The sequence below is a fragment of the Trichoplusia ni genome, chromosome 15 (assembly GCF_003590095.1).
Source record: "Trichoplusia ni isolate ovarian cell line Hi5 chromosome 15, tn1, whole genome shotgun sequence".
Taxonomy (NCBI): Eukaryota; Metazoa; Arthropoda; class Insecta; order Lepidoptera; family Noctuidae; genus Trichoplusia; species Trichoplusia ni.
The window spans coordinates 9404276-9422643 of NC_039492.1; the positions used below are offsets into that span (position 1 = coordinate 9404276).

The 18368-nt window shown below is 34.8% G+C and overlaps 2 protein-coding genes across 2 annotated transcripts; one reads left to right on the plus strand and one right to left on the minus strand.

The window, feature by feature from the left end:
* Positions 1–320: 320 nt before the first annotated feature.
* Positions 321–14341, plus strand: LOC113501048 (protein disulfide-isomerase). Its single transcript, XM_026882033.1, has 10 exons — positions 321–553; positions 728–925; positions 1203–1474; positions 1950–2117; positions 3550–3659; positions 4431–4551; positions 7584–7750; positions 11136–11301; positions 12463–12552; positions 13525–14341. Exons 1-10 carry the CDS (start codon positions 409–411, stop codon positions 13570–13572), a joined length of 1485 nt encoding a protein of 494 aa, XP_026737834.1. The 5' UTR covers positions 321–408; the 3' UTR covers positions 13573–14341.
* Positions 14342–16430: 2089 nt separating this feature from the next.
* Positions 16431–18131, minus strand: LOC113501415 (classical arabinogalactan protein 10-like). The gene is made up of 2 exons (XM_026882543.1): positions 18009–18131; positions 16431–16637 (listed from the first exon to the last, which is right to left on the minus strand). The coding sequence occupies exons 1-2, from the start codon at positions 18075–18077 to the stop codon at positions 16431–16433; spliced, it is 276 nt and encodes a 91-aa protein (XP_026738344.1). The 5' UTR covers positions 18078–18131.
* Between the last annotated feature and the right edge of the window lie 237 nt (positions 18132–18368).

Here is an 18368-nt window from a genome sequence, read left to right on the forward strand (position 1 = left end):
CTGTTTTCAGGTGTTAAAAAGGTTTTAAAATTGAATTGAAATAATGTATTTTTTACAAGATTTTTTTTTCTTCTCGTAAGAAAAGTTGATTAGTACTTCGTCTTTAATAATGTAACGAGCTTAAAACAAGTTTGATTTTAAAGGATGGTGCTCCTAAAAATAAAAGATTATGTTTCACAGCTGAATTTTGTAGTTCTTGTAAAATCGATACACAAAATTGTCATGATTTCTACAATGATTCCTTCGTCATAACGTTAAAAAAAAAAAACAGCAACCGACCAATCACAGCTAAACACACGATCGACGCTGCCACGTCAAGTGAGACGGGAGTGAATGAAGTGGCACTATTTCGGCATTTTGTAGAGTTTCGTCTTCGGAGCAAGCTTGTGAAGTGCTGACTTTTTCACCATGAAAGTAATTCTTTTTACGGCGATAGCCCTTTTGGGCGCCGTTTTGGCTGACGAAGTACCCACTGAAGAAAATGTACTCGTACTTAGCAAATCCAACTTCGATAATGTTGTTGCATCAAACAACTTCATTCTAGTTGAATTTTGTAAGTTTTTATGAATAGTTACTATGTTTTTTTCATGTCTGATTGCACAGTATTTGTGGCTTATTTCTTTGTAACTGATTAATTTATTGTGTATTGAATGACACGTCGATCAGCGTGGTATCGCGCATGTCGGCACGTTTGCGAGCCTTTGTGATTCATGTCTACTGTTTGCAGATGCGCCATGGTGCGGTCACTGCAAGTCCCTCGCTCCGGAGTACGCTAAGGCCGCCACCAAGCTGGCCGAGGAGGAGTCTCCCATCAAACTGGCCAAGGTTGATGCCACGCAGGAGCAGGAGCTCGCCGAAAGCTACGGTGTCCGAGGATACCCCACTCTGAAATTCTTCAGGAACGGCAACCCTATTGATTACTCCGGTATGTTACGATTATTCCAAATAGCCGATAATAATTATCCTTAAATAACTTTTCATGGTTCATTCATAAAACATAAATATTTTACGTTTTTCTTGCTATGCCTCATAAGTTTCGTCATTGATTGTTTTACAAAATAATAATTACTTTTGAATAAAGTTGCTTTTTTAATTGTAAAAAAAATAGGTAAATCATGTCTAATTTAGAATCATAAGAATAAACATTCATTGAAAAATACTAGCTTTTTATAAATATTAATAACTTATATCCTTTCACTTAGGTGGCCGTCAAGCTGATGACATCATCACTTGGTTGAAGAAGAAGACTGGTCCCCCAGCCATTGAGGTCACCTCCGCTGAACAGGCTAAGGAACTCATTGGCGCCAACAATGTCATCATCTTCGGTTTCTTTTCGGATCAGAGCAGCTCTAAAGCTAAGGCATTCTTGGGTGTTGCCAGCGCTGTTGACGACCAGGTCTTCGCTATTGTGTCTGACGAGAAAGTCATCGGAGAATTGGAAGCTGAAGATGAAGACATTGTTCTGTTCAAAAACGTAAGTAATTTTGACTTCTTGATTAGTACTTGAGATATGAAGCAATTAAAGTAATTTTTACATTATTTAAATCAAATTAATATGTACACAGATGGACAATTTTGGTGGCCTAATATCATTATAAGTCACTTGTCATATTGTCTAACAATAGCTGATATATTCATATGTACATATTTGTATCACACAAAATTGATATTGTCCTCCTATTGGGTTGTGAGATAATAAGTTTGTTGGCCTCACAGATAAATGGAAGTAAAGTGAATTGCATCCAATTGTCCACTTCTGTAGCTTTACATCCTTTGTGTGTCATTGTGTGAAGATCTTATCTCTGTAACTTATCACATTGATTTTAATTGCCCTGATGGATGATAAGGGATTTTGGAGATTGATAATCTATATTAAGTTATCATTCATATTAACACAAATTAACTATAATTTTTTAATTTTCGCTAATTATTTCTTTTGTCCCATTTAGTTCGAAGAGCCCCGCGTCAAGTACGAAGGCGAGAAATTCGACGAGGACCTGTTCAAGACCTGGGTGTTCGTCCACAGCATGCCTACCATCGTCGAGTTCTCCCACGAGACCGCCTCCAAGATCTTCGGAGGACAGATCAAATACCACCTGCTCTTGTTCCTGTCCAAGGTTGGTGCCAGTCTCTCTTTGTGTGTTTTGCGAAAATGAACCTTACGTATTTGCGAAAGACTGACTATTTTGATATTTTAGAAGGTTGATATTAAGGGTGTTGAGAATAAACGTACTACAATGACAGTCTTTTAAAGTTGCAGTTATAAATTCTTGATAGAACCATTTTCAGTGTAGTGTCCGTAGTTTCTTATGACAGATGTCTTTTATTCTACTTAAATTAAGATCAATCTTTAGACAAATACTTACTTTATTATTAATGCATCTATTGTTATTTTTCGCCAAATGCCGATTAAAAGTGTTCACACCGGAAGCCATAAGATAATACAGTTGGACATTTTAAGACTGTATTCCGGTTTAAAATGTAAATCGATATTCATTACAATTCGACTTGACTGATAACATTACAAAGTGTAGCAGCCTTCTCTTTAAATACATCGTGTGTATAGCAAGACATTCGAATTGTGGACGACAACTGTCTGCTATTATTAATTGGAGTCTCAAACCAGTTTTGAACGTGTTACCGAAGTCACTTTAGCGGCAAACATTGTTGAACTTGTACGTATCGCCCACCTTATCATACATATCGTTTAAATTAAATATCATCATCATCGGCCTAGCCTTTTCCCAACCATGTTGGGGTCGGCTACCAGTCCAACCGGTTTCAGCTGAGTACCAGTGTTTTACAAGGAGCGACTGCCTATCTGACCTCCTCAACCCAGTTACCTGGGCAACACAACACCCCTTGGTTAGACTGGCTGTCAGACTTTTTCAAGCTTCTGACTACCTGTAACGACTGTCAAAGATGTAGAATTAACAGCCGGGACACGCAGGAACTCGCTATGACAAAGATGGTCACCCATCTACGGACCAACCGCGTCAAGCATAGCTTAACCTGTGATCGAATCACTTATGCGGTTATAGCTTAGCCACGAGCTCCTCTTTTTAAATTAAATATCCGTACGTTAAATCTATCGTTAATCTAAAGGTTACTCTTGAAAGTAAGACAAGATGTACTTTCACGATTTCACGTTGTGTGAATAGGTTGCGATTTGAACTGATGACCTGCACGTGAACTTTCACTGTTCATTACAACAATCGTATTAGTTGATGAATCATTTAAATCTTTGCTTTCTCAGCCGTGTAAATTGTAAGTCGTGATTATTTGACATCGTTCGATAAAGCAATTTTTTTTTAAATAAAGGTTTGCATTTATCACATATTTATACATTAACCTTGTGTAAAATAGTAAATAAAATATATATTTCTTTATGCATCCTGTTAATAAGAAAGTAAGATCACACCCACTTAGTTTACTTAACAACGACGGCTCGTCTACGCAAATACGTCAGAGTTCATTGAACCCTGGACATTGACCTTTACTTGACGATTGGGCTAGGATTTTGTTTTATAGGCGTTGTTTGTTTTTTAGAAAAATGGCGACTTTGACAAATACACTGAGGAACTCAAGCCCGTTGCCAAGAACTACCGTGACAGAGTTATGTCTGTGGCCATCGACGCTGATGAAGATGAACACCAGAGGTAAAGTAAACTCTAAAGGCTCTAAACACATACACACATACTATAAATACATGCAGCAGTGCATACATAGTCTTTTCCGTGTTGACCTGAATGTTAGGTACCTGAATACGAAATTTTATCAAAATTAGTTAAGCCTTTTAAGAGAAAAGGACACCAAAAATACACAATAATGAATTTTAAACTCCATATCAAGTGTGAATTGAGAAGTATCAGGACTATTATACTGAAATATTTAAATTGCTTTTGAGGTATAGCACGAGTAGTTTAAGATAAGATAAATTTGTTTATGTGCAGGGATTAAGTCGTAAATATCTTACTCTCGATTAGTTTATCTCCGCTGCTTAGCGTTTTTCAGATTAAAGTCCTCAACATTCTTGTTACTGTAATATTAACAATATTCAGCTTAAAATTCCTTAATTCCCGTGACCAGTATAGGGAGCTTTTAAAGATTTTTTAAGGAACAGTCTATGTTTAGCGTCCCATATAAATGTTACTTAAATTTATTGTAAAAAAAAAGCATGTGTATACTGTGCGTCCTCTTTGCTACTTACACTTAGTGTACACTTGAATGTTTAAATATTTGAAAATTCGATAAAACGTTATTCTCCCTTCTCTCGTGGAGATTTCATCTCATTGATTATAATAATCAACCCACACTAAGATGACAATATAAAAAAAATATTAGTCATTGTATTTATAGGTATTAAAACATCTATTTTTAATTTTTTATTAATCTTTTGAGTATTTCTGATTTAATTGTTTTTCATACAGAATCCTTGAATTCTTCGGCATGAGGAAGGACGAGATCCCGTCAGCTCGTCTGATCGCTCTAGAACAGGACATGGCTAAATACAAGCCGACCAACAACGAGCTTAGCGCCAACTCCATCGAGGTAAGTCGTAACGACTACAGTTGTATTATTGTTTGGCAAATATAGTGTCAGTTGCAACATAAAGATGGAAGGTTAGGAAGTAATGGTATAAAGATTCTAATGAAAAATCGGATTATGCGTGTAGTATGAATGATAGAGGTAATAAACTAAAAATACTACCTATCCCGAAAATAAAAAATATCAGGCCTAAGATAGTCGTTAAGAAAAAAGCATTGATCGTGAGTTAAATAATTTTAATTCTTGTCTGTACTTAAAACAATGTTTCTAAAGATGATCTTTGCCTACATATTTACAAATAACAATTAATCTGTTAAATTTCATAAAAGTTGATATAACAGCTAGCATTAAATAAGCGATAACGAGCTACCATAATATTCACTGGTTGTTATGTAATATTACGCGTTATCGCCTGCTGACGACGATAATGCGCTCAATTAGTTGGTGATTATAAGTTACTACATTCTAATTATCCAGTATCCAGTATCAGGAAACTAAGCAATATTGCATTTAACTTCAGATTTTTTTGTTGTTTATTCAATAAAAGTTCACTATTGAGGTGGACACTAGTTAGGTGATCTCGTGACTAGCAATTGCCAGCGGCTCTGCCCGGTTTATGAACTATCTGTGTACCAAATTTCGACCAAATCCGTTTAATGGTTTATGCGTAAAAGATTAACAAACATCCATCAAAACTTACAAACTTTCGCGGTTAAAACATTAGTATTACTAAACTGGTATATTATTAATACAAAACTATTTTTAACACGAAACTATTTTCGTGTTAAAATATCAGATTTCTTTTCCTTATAAGTAAATCTTCCTTTTTCATATTATGAGTAATTCGACACTTATAGCGTTATTAATTTTTCTTTGCGTTTGTCTACTCATTATGCATTATGAGACTTTGATCTTTATACACCACGTCAGTGTGAACTATAGCGACGGAGATTAAAAATACGAATGTCATGACAACTTAGTCATCTACCTATAAAATGTTTGTAGATACGAAACCTATAAGCATCTATGTGGTTAGCCTTTCGAATGCATAATGAAAGTATGGATATATTGGATATATTTAAACTAGTTTATACGTATCTATATTAAATATTATACAGTTCATCTTCATGATGTTTTAAGTAAATGAACAATGACTGAAAACATGGCCTTAAAGGAAACCTTCTTGAACGAATAGTTATATCACCTCTAAAACAAATGAATCTATCCACTATACAATTGATGCAACACGCCGTAACATGGCGACTATAGCCGTGATTAATGACACAGTCACGGAACAAGTCCGCTACGTCATGCATACGGATAACTGTTTATGTCTCAAAGTAGTATGTTATCATATATATAGATCTAAACCTACGTATCATGTAGGCAGAGGCGGATTTGAAACTTACGCTGTTCAAGGTCTACTTTACACAAATATTCACTGTATATAAAATTAATGGTGTATCAATGAGAAAATCTTCCTCTTTCCTTAACTTTTTAAATCAATGATATATCATCATTGATTGAATTCGTGCTGCGGGATGATAAGATAGATAGATAGTTGATAGAATAGAGTTTTTACACGTAGGCTTATGGGTTCAAAGGAGAGGTAAAACCGTAAAAAAAAGTTTTAATTTTTCCGCCCTGAACAACCTATTTTAAATACCAGTACTGCACAGTACTGTATTTCTTCATGTACACACTAAAACAGTCTTTTCTTTTCTCGTATGATGAAATGAAATGCATCTGTATTTCCATCAAATGTCAAACGAACTGTTGGGTTCGAGGCTAAGTGTAACAGCCGGTTCACACATGGTCTAGGTTATTTTTCCGTAAACAGTAAGAATATAAACACTTCCGTATTTATATTGTTTATTTTATATACAATAATGTGTCATGTACGATGTAGCGCAAATAGCTCTATATGATAGAAAAAAAGTATTACAAACGGCAGTTAGTCATACGGTTTAATAGATACCAAAAAGTACCAAAAAATGCAAAAGAAAGTGTGTATGAATAAAATAATGAATAAAATGTGTAAAGTATGTGGATATTGGATATTTTTAAAGCCTGTATCGTGACTCCTAGACAACTGATAAGCATACTTAAATATTTCTAAATAAATACGTAATATAGATACATTATACCAAGACACGGGACGAAAGATTGTGCTAACATTTGTCCTGGGTAGGAATGCAACCCCTACACAACCTCTGGTATAGCAGTCAGGGCCACTAAACACCAGACCAATAGGCCAGTCACGCCTTAATTCGTTAAACTATGCTCTACAGTATGAGAACAACTTGACTAGGCATTTTCATGAAAACTTAGGCATATGACGTGATAAGGAGGGTATCAAATAATATGCAATTATATTGCTACGTTTGCGATATTCGATAATAACAGTCGAATGTTACTGCTCAGACGTTAGTTTATTGGTATTTTATTTGTGTAATTACAGACTCATAATCGATAGCATTTGACAAGCAATGAAATTACCTGAATAATTGTATACTTAATATTCACGAGTCGATTTTCGTAGTAGTAAAATTATTTTAGTACACATATTAAGTGGTCATTATGAGAGTTTGCGACTTATATGAGGTTAACTGTATTGTGACGTTTGATTTAAATGGAACATTTTTTTTAACTTGACATTAAAATTGTTTTTTGCTTTAATAACACTTATTTATAGTGGATTCTGTATGAGAACACTTATTCAAATAACGTTGAAACTTTTGTTTTATAATTCATGCTTACGTGGTGGATGAGATTTTCTGTAACTAGGCACTATATACTCAATTATTGTAGCTGAGATAGTTCAGGTAATTCAAATAAATAAATACTTGGAATATAGGCTGGAATAAGTGTTTTTTTGGGTTTAACCACACTCGCTACTTCTTCGGATCCACCTCGTTTCAAACCATATCTCTACTAAATGATGGTTTTGCTCCTGACAGAACAATATTATAATAAATCCCACTTCTGTCCTTGTATATGAACTCTATCTAATTCATCACATTGTTTCGCAACAGGAATTCGTCCAATCCTTCTTCGCCGGTACCCTGAAGCAGCACCTGCTGAGCGAGGAGCTGCCCTCGGACTGGGCCGCCAAGCCCGTCAAGGTCCTCGTCGCCACCAACTTCGATGAGGTCGTCTTCGACACCAACAAGAAGGTGCTCGTCGAGTTCTACGCCCCATGGTAAGTAAATACGTAATTTTATTTCGATATTGTTAGTGAATTACAGTAACAATATCGTACTGTGAAAGGAGACGATGCCATTTCGCCAAAGGAGGAAATTTCGAATAGATAAAAAAATAAAAAATAATCTGTAACCACGATTTACGGCCGCTTTCTATATTCGATCCCGAATCTAAGATTCCGATCAATCCAGATTTTACTCAATCCCTTGATTGAGCTTGAATCTGCATTTCATTAATCGATCTCGTCTCGAAATCCATCGAAAAAAAACGGATAGATCGCCCTGCTAAACGTTTTGTTTTACGCATGTGCAGAAAAAGTAATTCAGCGATTATTAATGAGTAAAATGGTGACTTTTTTCTTAAAGCTTATCTATTTTATGTATAATCACTAGAAAGTGCACAAAATAAAAAAATAAATGATTGGGAAGTCGTAGCGGTAAAATTCTGTAATTCTACCTCAAGATTAGAAAAAGCATAAACGACAATAAACGTTTATTGACCAGCAACGGAACGTCAGTCAATCGAAAAGTTGTCAGTCAGTTTGACATTAACATAATATATTTTAAAATCGCAAGTTTATTTGTTGTTTGTTTTTCCGATGTCTCAGTTATAGAATAGAATACAGCGGCAATATTCGAACGCGTTCAGAATAAGTTCACGCGCCATCTGTACAAGAAACTGTATGGGGTGTATCCGTTCTACCTACTCATGGATCCCACTCTGTTTGTTCTGAGCATGGTTGGCAATGATCAACTGTATATGAGACGGGAGTTTGCACTGGTCGTCTTCTTGGTGAAGGTGCTTCGTGGAGTGGAGAATCACCCGGAAGTATAGCAGCGCTTGAGCGTGTCCGGTACACACCGCTTCTTGTGGCGGCGGCGAAGCCCGCACCTACAGCGAGAACAAATTTGCTCGCCAAAGCACCTCTTACAAGAGCTCTCCACACCACCAACTTCTTCAAAATCAGACTGACGTGTTTATGTGTTTTTAATAATGTAATGTGTTGCAATTTTTGTTTAGTTTAAGTTCTAAGTTGTCGCATTAGGGTAAACCCTGTAATGATACTTCATGGTTTTAAATAAATAAATCAAAACGAGAATATTATAATCGTTATCTATTGATTCCAGTATTACAGATATTGGTAAAAGTGTACTTAGTACACAAAAACTATAATACCGAAAGAAAAAAAGTTTAAGCGTCCGCTGGTCTTCAGCTTAAATCCTTGACCCCCGTTTACAAGTAAAGTGCAGAAAAAAAAACAGCCACTCGATACATCACAATCACAATTACAAATTTTGAGGACAGATTTTGTTTGTCGTCGCTGTCACTACTATCCCAGTCCGATAGCTGAGCTAATACTTCAAGATCGCTATCACTATCACTTGAAAATATTTCCATTTTCACAGATTTCTCAGTACAATCCGTAAAAAATTGGGGATCGCGATTATAGATCAAAAATGTCAAAAATCGATTTGTCAAAACCAGAGATCGGTTATAGAAAACGCATAACTGTCACTTTCATACAAATACCAATCTAAAATCTCGATCCGCCCTCCCAAAGATAGATTGAAGAAAAAGATCGACAAAACGATCCATGGATCGGTTATAGAAACACTAAAAGTTGGAAATGGATTCAAATGTCAATCTCGATCCGTAAATTAGGGATTGAGATCGAATATAGAAAGCGGCCGTTAATGAGTAATCATTCAAAGATTATATTTAATCTTTGTAAAAGTCGTTGATAGAATAGAGTTTCTAAATATGTTTGTTAAGTCCTAAATAAGAAGAGAGATTTATGTAGTTTGTTTAAAAATAATTGCTTCACGAAATGTGTTACATATCACAAAGGCCTTTTTTATAATAACAGTACACAGTTGATCAGAGCTTTAATAGATTTAAAATATAGCCTAGATATAACGTTCGAAATACGTACACGTCTAGCGTATGTACAATTTTATTTATCAAAATTGATAAAACCTGCACGTAGGATACCTAGAAAATGTTGGCAATCGCTAATGATAAAGAATTTCACAATGGCGGCAATTAAAAATTGTTTTTATTTATTCTAGAAATAGGTATAATTTAAAACAAAGATACTCTATTAGTACACAAAAGAATGATTAAGGACGATACATAAAAGTAAATATAAAAGTTATTGCATCACAATTCTGTAAAATAAATAATAAGTAACCGCGTGTACTCTTATCATTCTTGTGTTTTAATAAGTGGTTCATGCTGAGCAACACGGTATCGATAACATTGTAATACCATTAACTTCGGCTGTTTCTAGGTCGAGTTCAATAGTACAGTCAGCAGCAAAACTCCATGAACATTATCAGATTTACAAAGCATCTGAATAAGATGACTTAGATTTGGGACTGGGAAACAAATAGGCTGATATCATAATTTTATTGTTAAGTTACTGGACACCAATATTATAGTGGTTTTATTACTATTTTTTAACTCGTTGATCGGATTTTGTTCTTTGACTTTTGTTGCTGACTGTGTCGAGACAAAACTTGCCATTATATGGAGACGTCTGTTGCGTAATATACCTATATTTATAATGATGTCGTGTAATTTGCACAAGTGTACGCCTCGTTAGTTCTCATTCAGTGGGTCGTTATTAATGCGCTGTCAAATGTCAATGTTTGCCCAACGACCTGAAAGATGTTTACCCCATTATGGTAATTTAACAGATACAGAGATTTCTCAAAAGTAAGGCAGTATTTTTAATTGATTACTCCCTTTTTTTGAGCGTGGAATTAATTTTGAATCATTATTAGAGAAAAAAGTATGTTTTATTTTCTCTAATTCGCTACGTTTTATTTTAAACCGGCTTTTTATACGCCTACAACAATGCAATTTATAGTTTTAATAAATTGTACTACTGTAGTGTAGGCTGTGTCATTACAAAACTAATGTTCCTGAATTAGGCATGGGCAGCAAACAATTCTGTCAACTTAGACTACTATGAAAATAAATATTTTATCAACCTTGTTCAATCTGCGTTATTACTCTACTGTTTGGACTTGACTTTCAATTTACCAGCTTTAACTGAATAATATTTAATATTTTAGACGGTGTTTACCTATCTCCCTTCACAGCCTTTTTAATGGGTACTCAGAATAGCGTATTGAGATTATTTTTAAGACTCGCTCATTATTGTTCTAATTTTTGTCTTTCCAAATTAAAACACACGCTTTAAGGAGCTCAGTCATAAAAAAGAAGCATGTAGACATTTTATAAATTTTTGGTTCACGTGGGTATATTCTCGCGGCACTTTGAGCTCATCTATCATTGACGTGGTGACCTATACCCTTCCCTATTTGAATTAGTAAAGGCCGGTAACAACCTCACTCATAATGCAATTCTCCGTACAGGTGCGGCCACTGCAAACAGCTGGCTCCCATCTACGACAAGCTGGCCGAACACTTCGAGAAGGACGATGACGTCGTGATCGCCAAGATGGATGCCACCGCCAACGAGCTGGAGCACACCAAGATCACCTCCTTCCCCACCATCAAGCTCTACACTAAGGACAACCAGGTACGGAACAAATGAATCTGACAAGTATTCAATCAACTCAGCGTTTCGCGGTCCATTCTGGATATGGGTGAATAGTTCGGTGAAGCTCAGGCGAAGTGTATCGAAATCAAGTCATTTATATTTCTATTCAAATTAGGCTACTAAGCACTTTTTGAAGGTCATATTAGGTACATTGGACAGCACCCAGTCTCGCCCACCCTTCACCACTATTGTATTGTTTTCCGTTAAGAAAAGTTTAGATATAGGAAGGTTTCAAAGTAACTAGGTCAGGATTCACTTCGCTTTGGTAGTCAGTAGTCCCCTGAATATGATAAAGAACAAAGGAGTTTTAACACTTCAGTTCTACCAAAAAAATGAAATTAAAACATAATTTTTTTATCAATTAAAACAGTACGTGAAACTGATCTTGTTCATCGGCTTGCATTGCCGACCGTACCAAATAACTAACATAAAATTTGAAACAATATAGGTGTTCCAAGTAACAGTAAGTTTTATTAAAATATGTTCATGTGTGTTATTTTCTTCAATAGTAATGTATGTAATCTTAACTAGTACCAATTTTAACGGTCTATTTTTATTGCGAACACCGTGTGATTTGCTAGAAATAATTTCATTTCATACAAGAATAATCTAGTTCATTAAAGTGGTTATAGTATGACTAGAAGTTTATAAATATTTTTGATTCAGCATTCCATATTGTCTATGCAAAAAAGAAATTAAATGATCTATCGTTAAAAACCTCTAAAGACTTCTTGACAAAACTTTTTACGTATGGCCTATCTAGTCACCTGGAACCTAACAGTATTAAAGTTGAATATACTTAACGGTATCTATAATACCAGTTTTAAACGAACCGTTAACTTGTATGTGACTAAAGGTTAGGTATTTAAACATAAAAAGCGTATAGGTTTTTTGTGGCCACGTTGCTAGACAATCCATGACGTGTCGGCGAATGCACGAAACTATTTTATGTGTAGGTGAAATCAATTGATTAACTCTCACAGTTATCAATTAAAGGTTTCGTGTAAAAAAGTCTTTATAACATTTTCCTCTAAGCCTTTCAAACAAGGCCAAGTCTTAACATAATTTTTCCTTTTACAGTTAACGACTTTTCTCATTTTATTGCGATTTAATCTTAAATGTTACTTATTATTATTACAGGTGAAGGATTACAACGGCGAGAGGACGCTGGCAGCTATGACCAGCTTCGTTGAGAGCGATGGTGAGGGCGCTGAACCTAAACCCAGTGTGGTAAGTTAAAAAAATATTTTGTAGATTTATCAATATCTATTCCTGTTATCTCAAAATGGGAGAAAGTCTTCTCTGTGATAAAAAAAAATCTTTAAGGCTGAAAATCTCGTTAAAAGTGAACTCATTGTGTTTTCGAAAAAATACTTTACATAAAGCCCACTCAATAAATGGTCTGTGTAGTGTAGAGAAGGAACCAATTTGTTCGACAATTTTATGTATCTGCTCAATATGTAATGGTACGCGATGTTTGTGCAGATGTTCGTATCGTATTTTCAAGGCCCAAGTAAAGAATTTACATAAAGAGGAAAACATACAGTTATGTTCTTTGAGTTATACATGTAATAAAATCAGGTGAAAACACACCGGAAACTAACACAATCAACGTTCTGATTAGATGTAAATTATGTACGCGTAGAAATCATGTTATTTTATCTGAATATTTCAAGCCCGCTATTATTATTAGTAGTGCAACTTTTTCGCGATTCGATGCGTTTCCTAATTAATTTATTTTTAGGTGGCGTTCAGTAGTCTGTTATATACACGTGATTATATACGTCACTTGACACGTCAGTTTGAAGCCACGTATGGCTTACAGATAACCTTTGTAGAATTATTTGGTCATCGCATAATAATATTACGATAGCTGTTGTTATTAAAATATCGTGTCTACGTTCCTTACCTATGACTATAGGCATGACCTATACAAGTGCTAGTGCTTTAATTCGTCGTAGTTTATAATAGTGAATATTTAGATAGTTATGCTTTCATTTGTTTTTTTTACTATCATGTAGTGTCAAGTTGTCGGTTGTTATTGCATAATTATCAGTTTTCTAAATATAAACGTAGTGTTCTTAATTTGAGATACTTGTTCATATGTCGTATTATGATAAAGCACAGCCTGTTACAAGTTTAATATTATTTATGTAACAATTTATTATTATTTATTTATTTATTAACTTGTTTTATTTCCAGAGCGAGGATGATGAAGAAGACGAGTTGCCAGCCAGAGACGAGTTATAAGCGCTCGACGGCCAGTACACTCTCATGAGACTTCCATAGTATAGTACTGTACTGTATAGATTATAATTATTTACTTTTATACTTAAACTAACACGTTTGCATTTCATTTGCTAGACTGTTGACTTGTTCTTTAAATTGTGTTAAGGTTGTACTTGAACGAACTAAGTTAATACGCACTGTCTGATATTTTGTAACGTAATACTCCGTATATTCGTGAATCATGTAACGCCACACATGTGGCCCGATCTCGTGCAAGTACCCAGTAAAAGTTTAATTTATTTTCTAAAGGCATAATTTATTTTGCATAAACAGCAGCATAACTTAGTTTATGTATAACTAATGTATTTATAATTTCTGTATCATAATGGTATAATATTTTGACATTCCTTAGTACAAGTTATAGTTACATCGAACAAGTGTTTTGTTGAAGGAGCATTGGCGTTATTATTTTTATATTTTACATTACTTGTACATTTTATTCATCACAACAAAATAGAATTACTTGTAACGGACATATTACCCGTTAAGTTGTATTTTTTCTAGTGTTTTTTTTTAATGAAATTTGTGTCGTTGAATAGTTCAATCGTATGTACTTGCATTCTCGTATGTATTTAGCTACTTTCATAATGATAATTAGTGAGGATTTTGAAAATGTAATTTTCTAAGTATATTTGGTAATTCTGTCTATAAATGTAAATATTCGTAATTGTATTTGCCAAATCTGCATTTGTGTATCTATTGTGGATACAGAAATTGATAAATAAACAAATTTAAAACTTATTTATGTTTCTTTTTATGATTTTTTTAACCTTTTTAGTAGGCAATCCATACACATTGCACAAATACTTGTGAAAAATGTTTCAAATAAATGAAATTCAATCTGGTATGGTAATTATTTTATTATCTTAAATACAACGATTACAACGTAAAATAATCCTTTTAAATAATTAACATTAAGCTTGTTCTTTTAAATTATCACATTAATACCAAAAGAACATTTAATTGAGACAAATGTGGAATGGCTTAGTTCACGTTAGTGTATGGGTACTTTGGTACAGTGGGGGCTAACTAGGGGTAACTTGTTCGGTGTTACGATGTATGCTATACTTTATACAGATCGATTTACTAACACTCGAGACTACAACGTGAGGATAAAACAAATTCATACAATACTCCTTCGAAGGAAGTTATTATTAGTAATTATAATTAATATACCATGATATTAAATACATTTCGTAAATTCATAAGTGCAAGACGTTCGATTTCGATATCAAACACGATCAAAGATATTATACAAGACTTATATAAAACTCATCAATATTTATGTGTACAGTAATAATTCTCGTTATATTTAAAGACAAAATAATATTTATACATTAAATACTTCATCGATTTTCATTTCATCTTCTTACTTCTTATAATTTCAATAATCAACAAAAACAAATCAAAATGCAGTACAACAGGTACTAAATTAATATACAAATACGTTACCTTGATTCAATCTTAGCAATCACTAAATCTAGTAAATAAAAGTACCACGATATACATATCTATATAAAATAATATATATCACAATCTCGACCCTCCGACGATCATTCTCCAATACTAGAAAATGTTAATAAATGGCATAATACAATAATTCGAACGCCAGTGGTCTTGTATTAAATGCTCCCGCGGTCTAGTGAAGTCTAGATAAGTTATATATTAAAGAATCTACCTAATGTAACCTTAGCCTAATGTAATACATAGTCAATGACGCGGCTGTATCATGTACTTTATTGTTTGCCACGCTAAACACCAAACAGGTATATATGAAGTATTTAAGTTGATGAAACAAATAGCGATGTTAAGGAGTTAATAATCTCAAATATATGAAAGACTTTTTTCCTTAGAATTAGTAGATGATGCAATCGATTAGTCAGCTTAAAATATTTCAAATACAACTATAAAGCCAGGCACCAAACGGCATACGAATACATGTGAGATATTACGATAGTACTAGATGTCATCGCGGGGTGTGTTATATGATTCGATGCGAAAATAACGCTTAACAACTACGTACTGTGGTAGTCGGGCAAACGTGGCAGCGGTTTACCATAAGACATGTTGCATGGTAAAATAAAATAGCAAATAGTAGACTAACTTCAGATAGAATAGCTCCGATAATCGAATTAAGTTCGAGTGGCAAGATTTAATTCTGTTAAAAACAAAAGCTAGTTGTCGCTTTTATGACAATTAAAAATGTCTACTGATAAACGTTTGATAGTATTCACACGTCCCGGCAACAATAGTGAGTGAAGATAAAATATACAAGAGCTTTAGGGCTAACTTTCAATTAAAGCAAAGCATGGCTGCGGACCGAAATAACATTAACCAATAGGATCACATAAAATTATTGCTCTGCTGTATTTATGCAATTTTATTGGTAGACTTCGAGTCTTCGTTCCACCAGCCACGCTTCGCTTCAATGGAAAGGCCTCACGCATCGCACCTAACATTTCTCGGGTACCTGGGCAAGTGACATGTGCAAGAAAAGGGCCCTTACCCTTTGTACTCAAACGAAACCTTGAGATGTTCTCTTCAGGTTATCTGGTAATCCTAGTTTCTGAAAGGATGCTCATATATTTTTGGATATGTCAAACCTTAGTAAATCACATCAGATGAATTAAGAATTTGACTTTAAACCGCATAAATAGTCGAGGGTTATGAAATTTATTATAGCGGCGGAGTGGGGGGGAGTGTCCAATAAACAGGCAATCTTTACATAAAAAGCGGCCAGATTTGAACATCCTTTCAGAATCACCAAGTCTTATTGGCACTCAAAGCAGTTTCGTTTGCGTATAATCTTACTATCAACATTAAGTGCGAACATGGAGTCCTGTTCGTCCTTGTTGATCTGGCGGTGCCTGGGTGTAGCAGGTTGGTGTTGGCGTTGGTGTTGGCGTTGGTGTTGGTGTTGGTGTTGGCGTTGGGCAGCGTGTCGGCGGCGGCGGCGCGCTCCGCGAGGAACTTGTCGAAGTCGCGCTGGTGACGCTCTCCGTGCCCAGGTTAGCTTCTGACGCCGCCTGGGTTACATAAAATTAAAGAATAGAATCAAAGCTGCCGCTTTTATCCGCCAGTTGGCGTTGTTGTCGCGACAGGTTGTGAAGTATATCTGTCGAATTCAGTTGCCGCAAGCGTGAAAATAAACTTTAACTTGATGCATTATAAATTAAAATTATATATTTGACACACCGTCCGTGAAAATATCGAACAAATATACTTAAAAGCCAGTAATTTGCAATTACGGTATAGTATAGTAATATACGGTATTATACTCTGTTCCGCCGCGCGTCCATAACTTCCAACAGTCTTACTTTAAGCAGTAGGCTCCTCCGACAGGTTTCACGTCTTAGACGAAGAAAAGTATATTCTTTATATACCTACTGTAACCTTGTGTACAGACATTTCTATATATTGTACCTTCTTTCTTCTTTCCATTATATTATATCTTCGTCATCTTCTCGCAGGAAACAAGTCTATACTTTTTTAGGGCTAAATATATGAAATATTTACAAATGAGGTTTGTGTCTACAAGGCTCAGTTGTACAAACAATACGTTACTTAAGTTAAATTGCGTCAGATACCGATATTTTGTGCCAAAATATTGTGCGATAGTCATAATAATTGACAACTTATAACGCAAAATGAAATTAATGTTTTGAAATAATAAATAAATCGAGGTGAATGATAAATTTAAAGCATAAATAAATTAAACAAAATAAAATAACAAAACACACCTTCTCCTGAGCAAGCCAAGCTGCTATTTCATCGATCTCCCTTTGATCCATGCCGATGGCTGTCGGAATATTATAAATTAAAGGTTAACACAAAAAAAACTACATTTACACTCAAAAAAACAAACAGCCCTATCCATTACCGCATAAGATCCAAATTCCCTCCACCAACTATTTCACACTTCATAGAAAAAATATTGAGAAGCAGTCAATTTAGAATATGACTAACATTCTATTTGGGAATCATAAAATAAAAATTATCATCACCATCTTTTGTAGATCTGGATAATTGTTAATTATATTACATTAAACAGCTACAGCAATTATATTACATTAAATTATATTATATTACATTAACATCATCATCCAATTTCAAAAAGCTATATCAATCAACGGCCTTTTCGTCTATTACAAACGATTTATGTGGTGGTGTCTGTGATACAACGCCTTTCATGACTGAATAGACCGATACGAGAGCGACATATCCTACCACAGCCTTGACAAGAGAAGTGACTGGCCATTAGTATCGAACCTGCTATAGCATAAAGGCTATATAGGGAATAACAAATAAAACAACCTGTACAATCTCTGTCTTCAATCCTTAAAAAGCGTCAAACAAGCACCCAGACAAACATGTATGTATAGTTAAGTGTTCCGTACCAATGGCTGTCCTTGCGTGGCTCGCTGGCTGGCTGCGGACACCAGGCTGGTGGCAGATTGCTCCTCCATGTTGTCCGAGTAACTGCTGCCGCTGCAGATATAGTTTTATATGTAGACATTTTTTGGTTTTGATTTTTAAAAACGACTCCCTCACTAAGGAATTTAAGCCTTGTGTCGCGGGGAGTTTCACAAACATACAAATCTCTAATTGAAATGGATTTTTTATTTTTACTGTAGTAATGTGACTAGTGTATATCAATTTGTGAGTTTCTAATTATTACTAGCGGTCGCCCGCGGCTTCACTCGTTTGGATATTGCTGTAGGTAAGGCCTGATCCTGTTTCTTTTCAAGTCAAGTAAA

Coding starts and splice junctions, on each gene's coding strand:
- LOC113501048 (XM_026882033.1), top strand. CDS start 409: ATGAAAGTAATTCTTTTTACGGCGATAGCCCTTTTGGGCGCCGTTTTG. Junction 926..1,202: donor CAACCCTATTGATTACTCCG/GTATGTTACGAT, acceptor CCTTTCACTTAG/GTGGCCGTCAAGCTGATGAC. Junction 2,118..3,549: donor TGCTCTTGTTCCTGTCCAAG/GTTGGTGCCAGT, acceptor TTTGTTTTTTAG/AAAAATGGCGACTTTGACAA.
- LOC113501415 (XM_026882543.1), bottom strand. CDS start 18,077: ATGGAGGAGCAATCTGCCACCAGCCTGGTGTCCGCAGCCAGCCAGCGA. Junction 16,638..18,008: donor CCACGCAAGGACAGCCATTG/GTACGGAACACT, acceptor TATGTAACCCAG/GCGGCGTCAGAAGCTAACCT.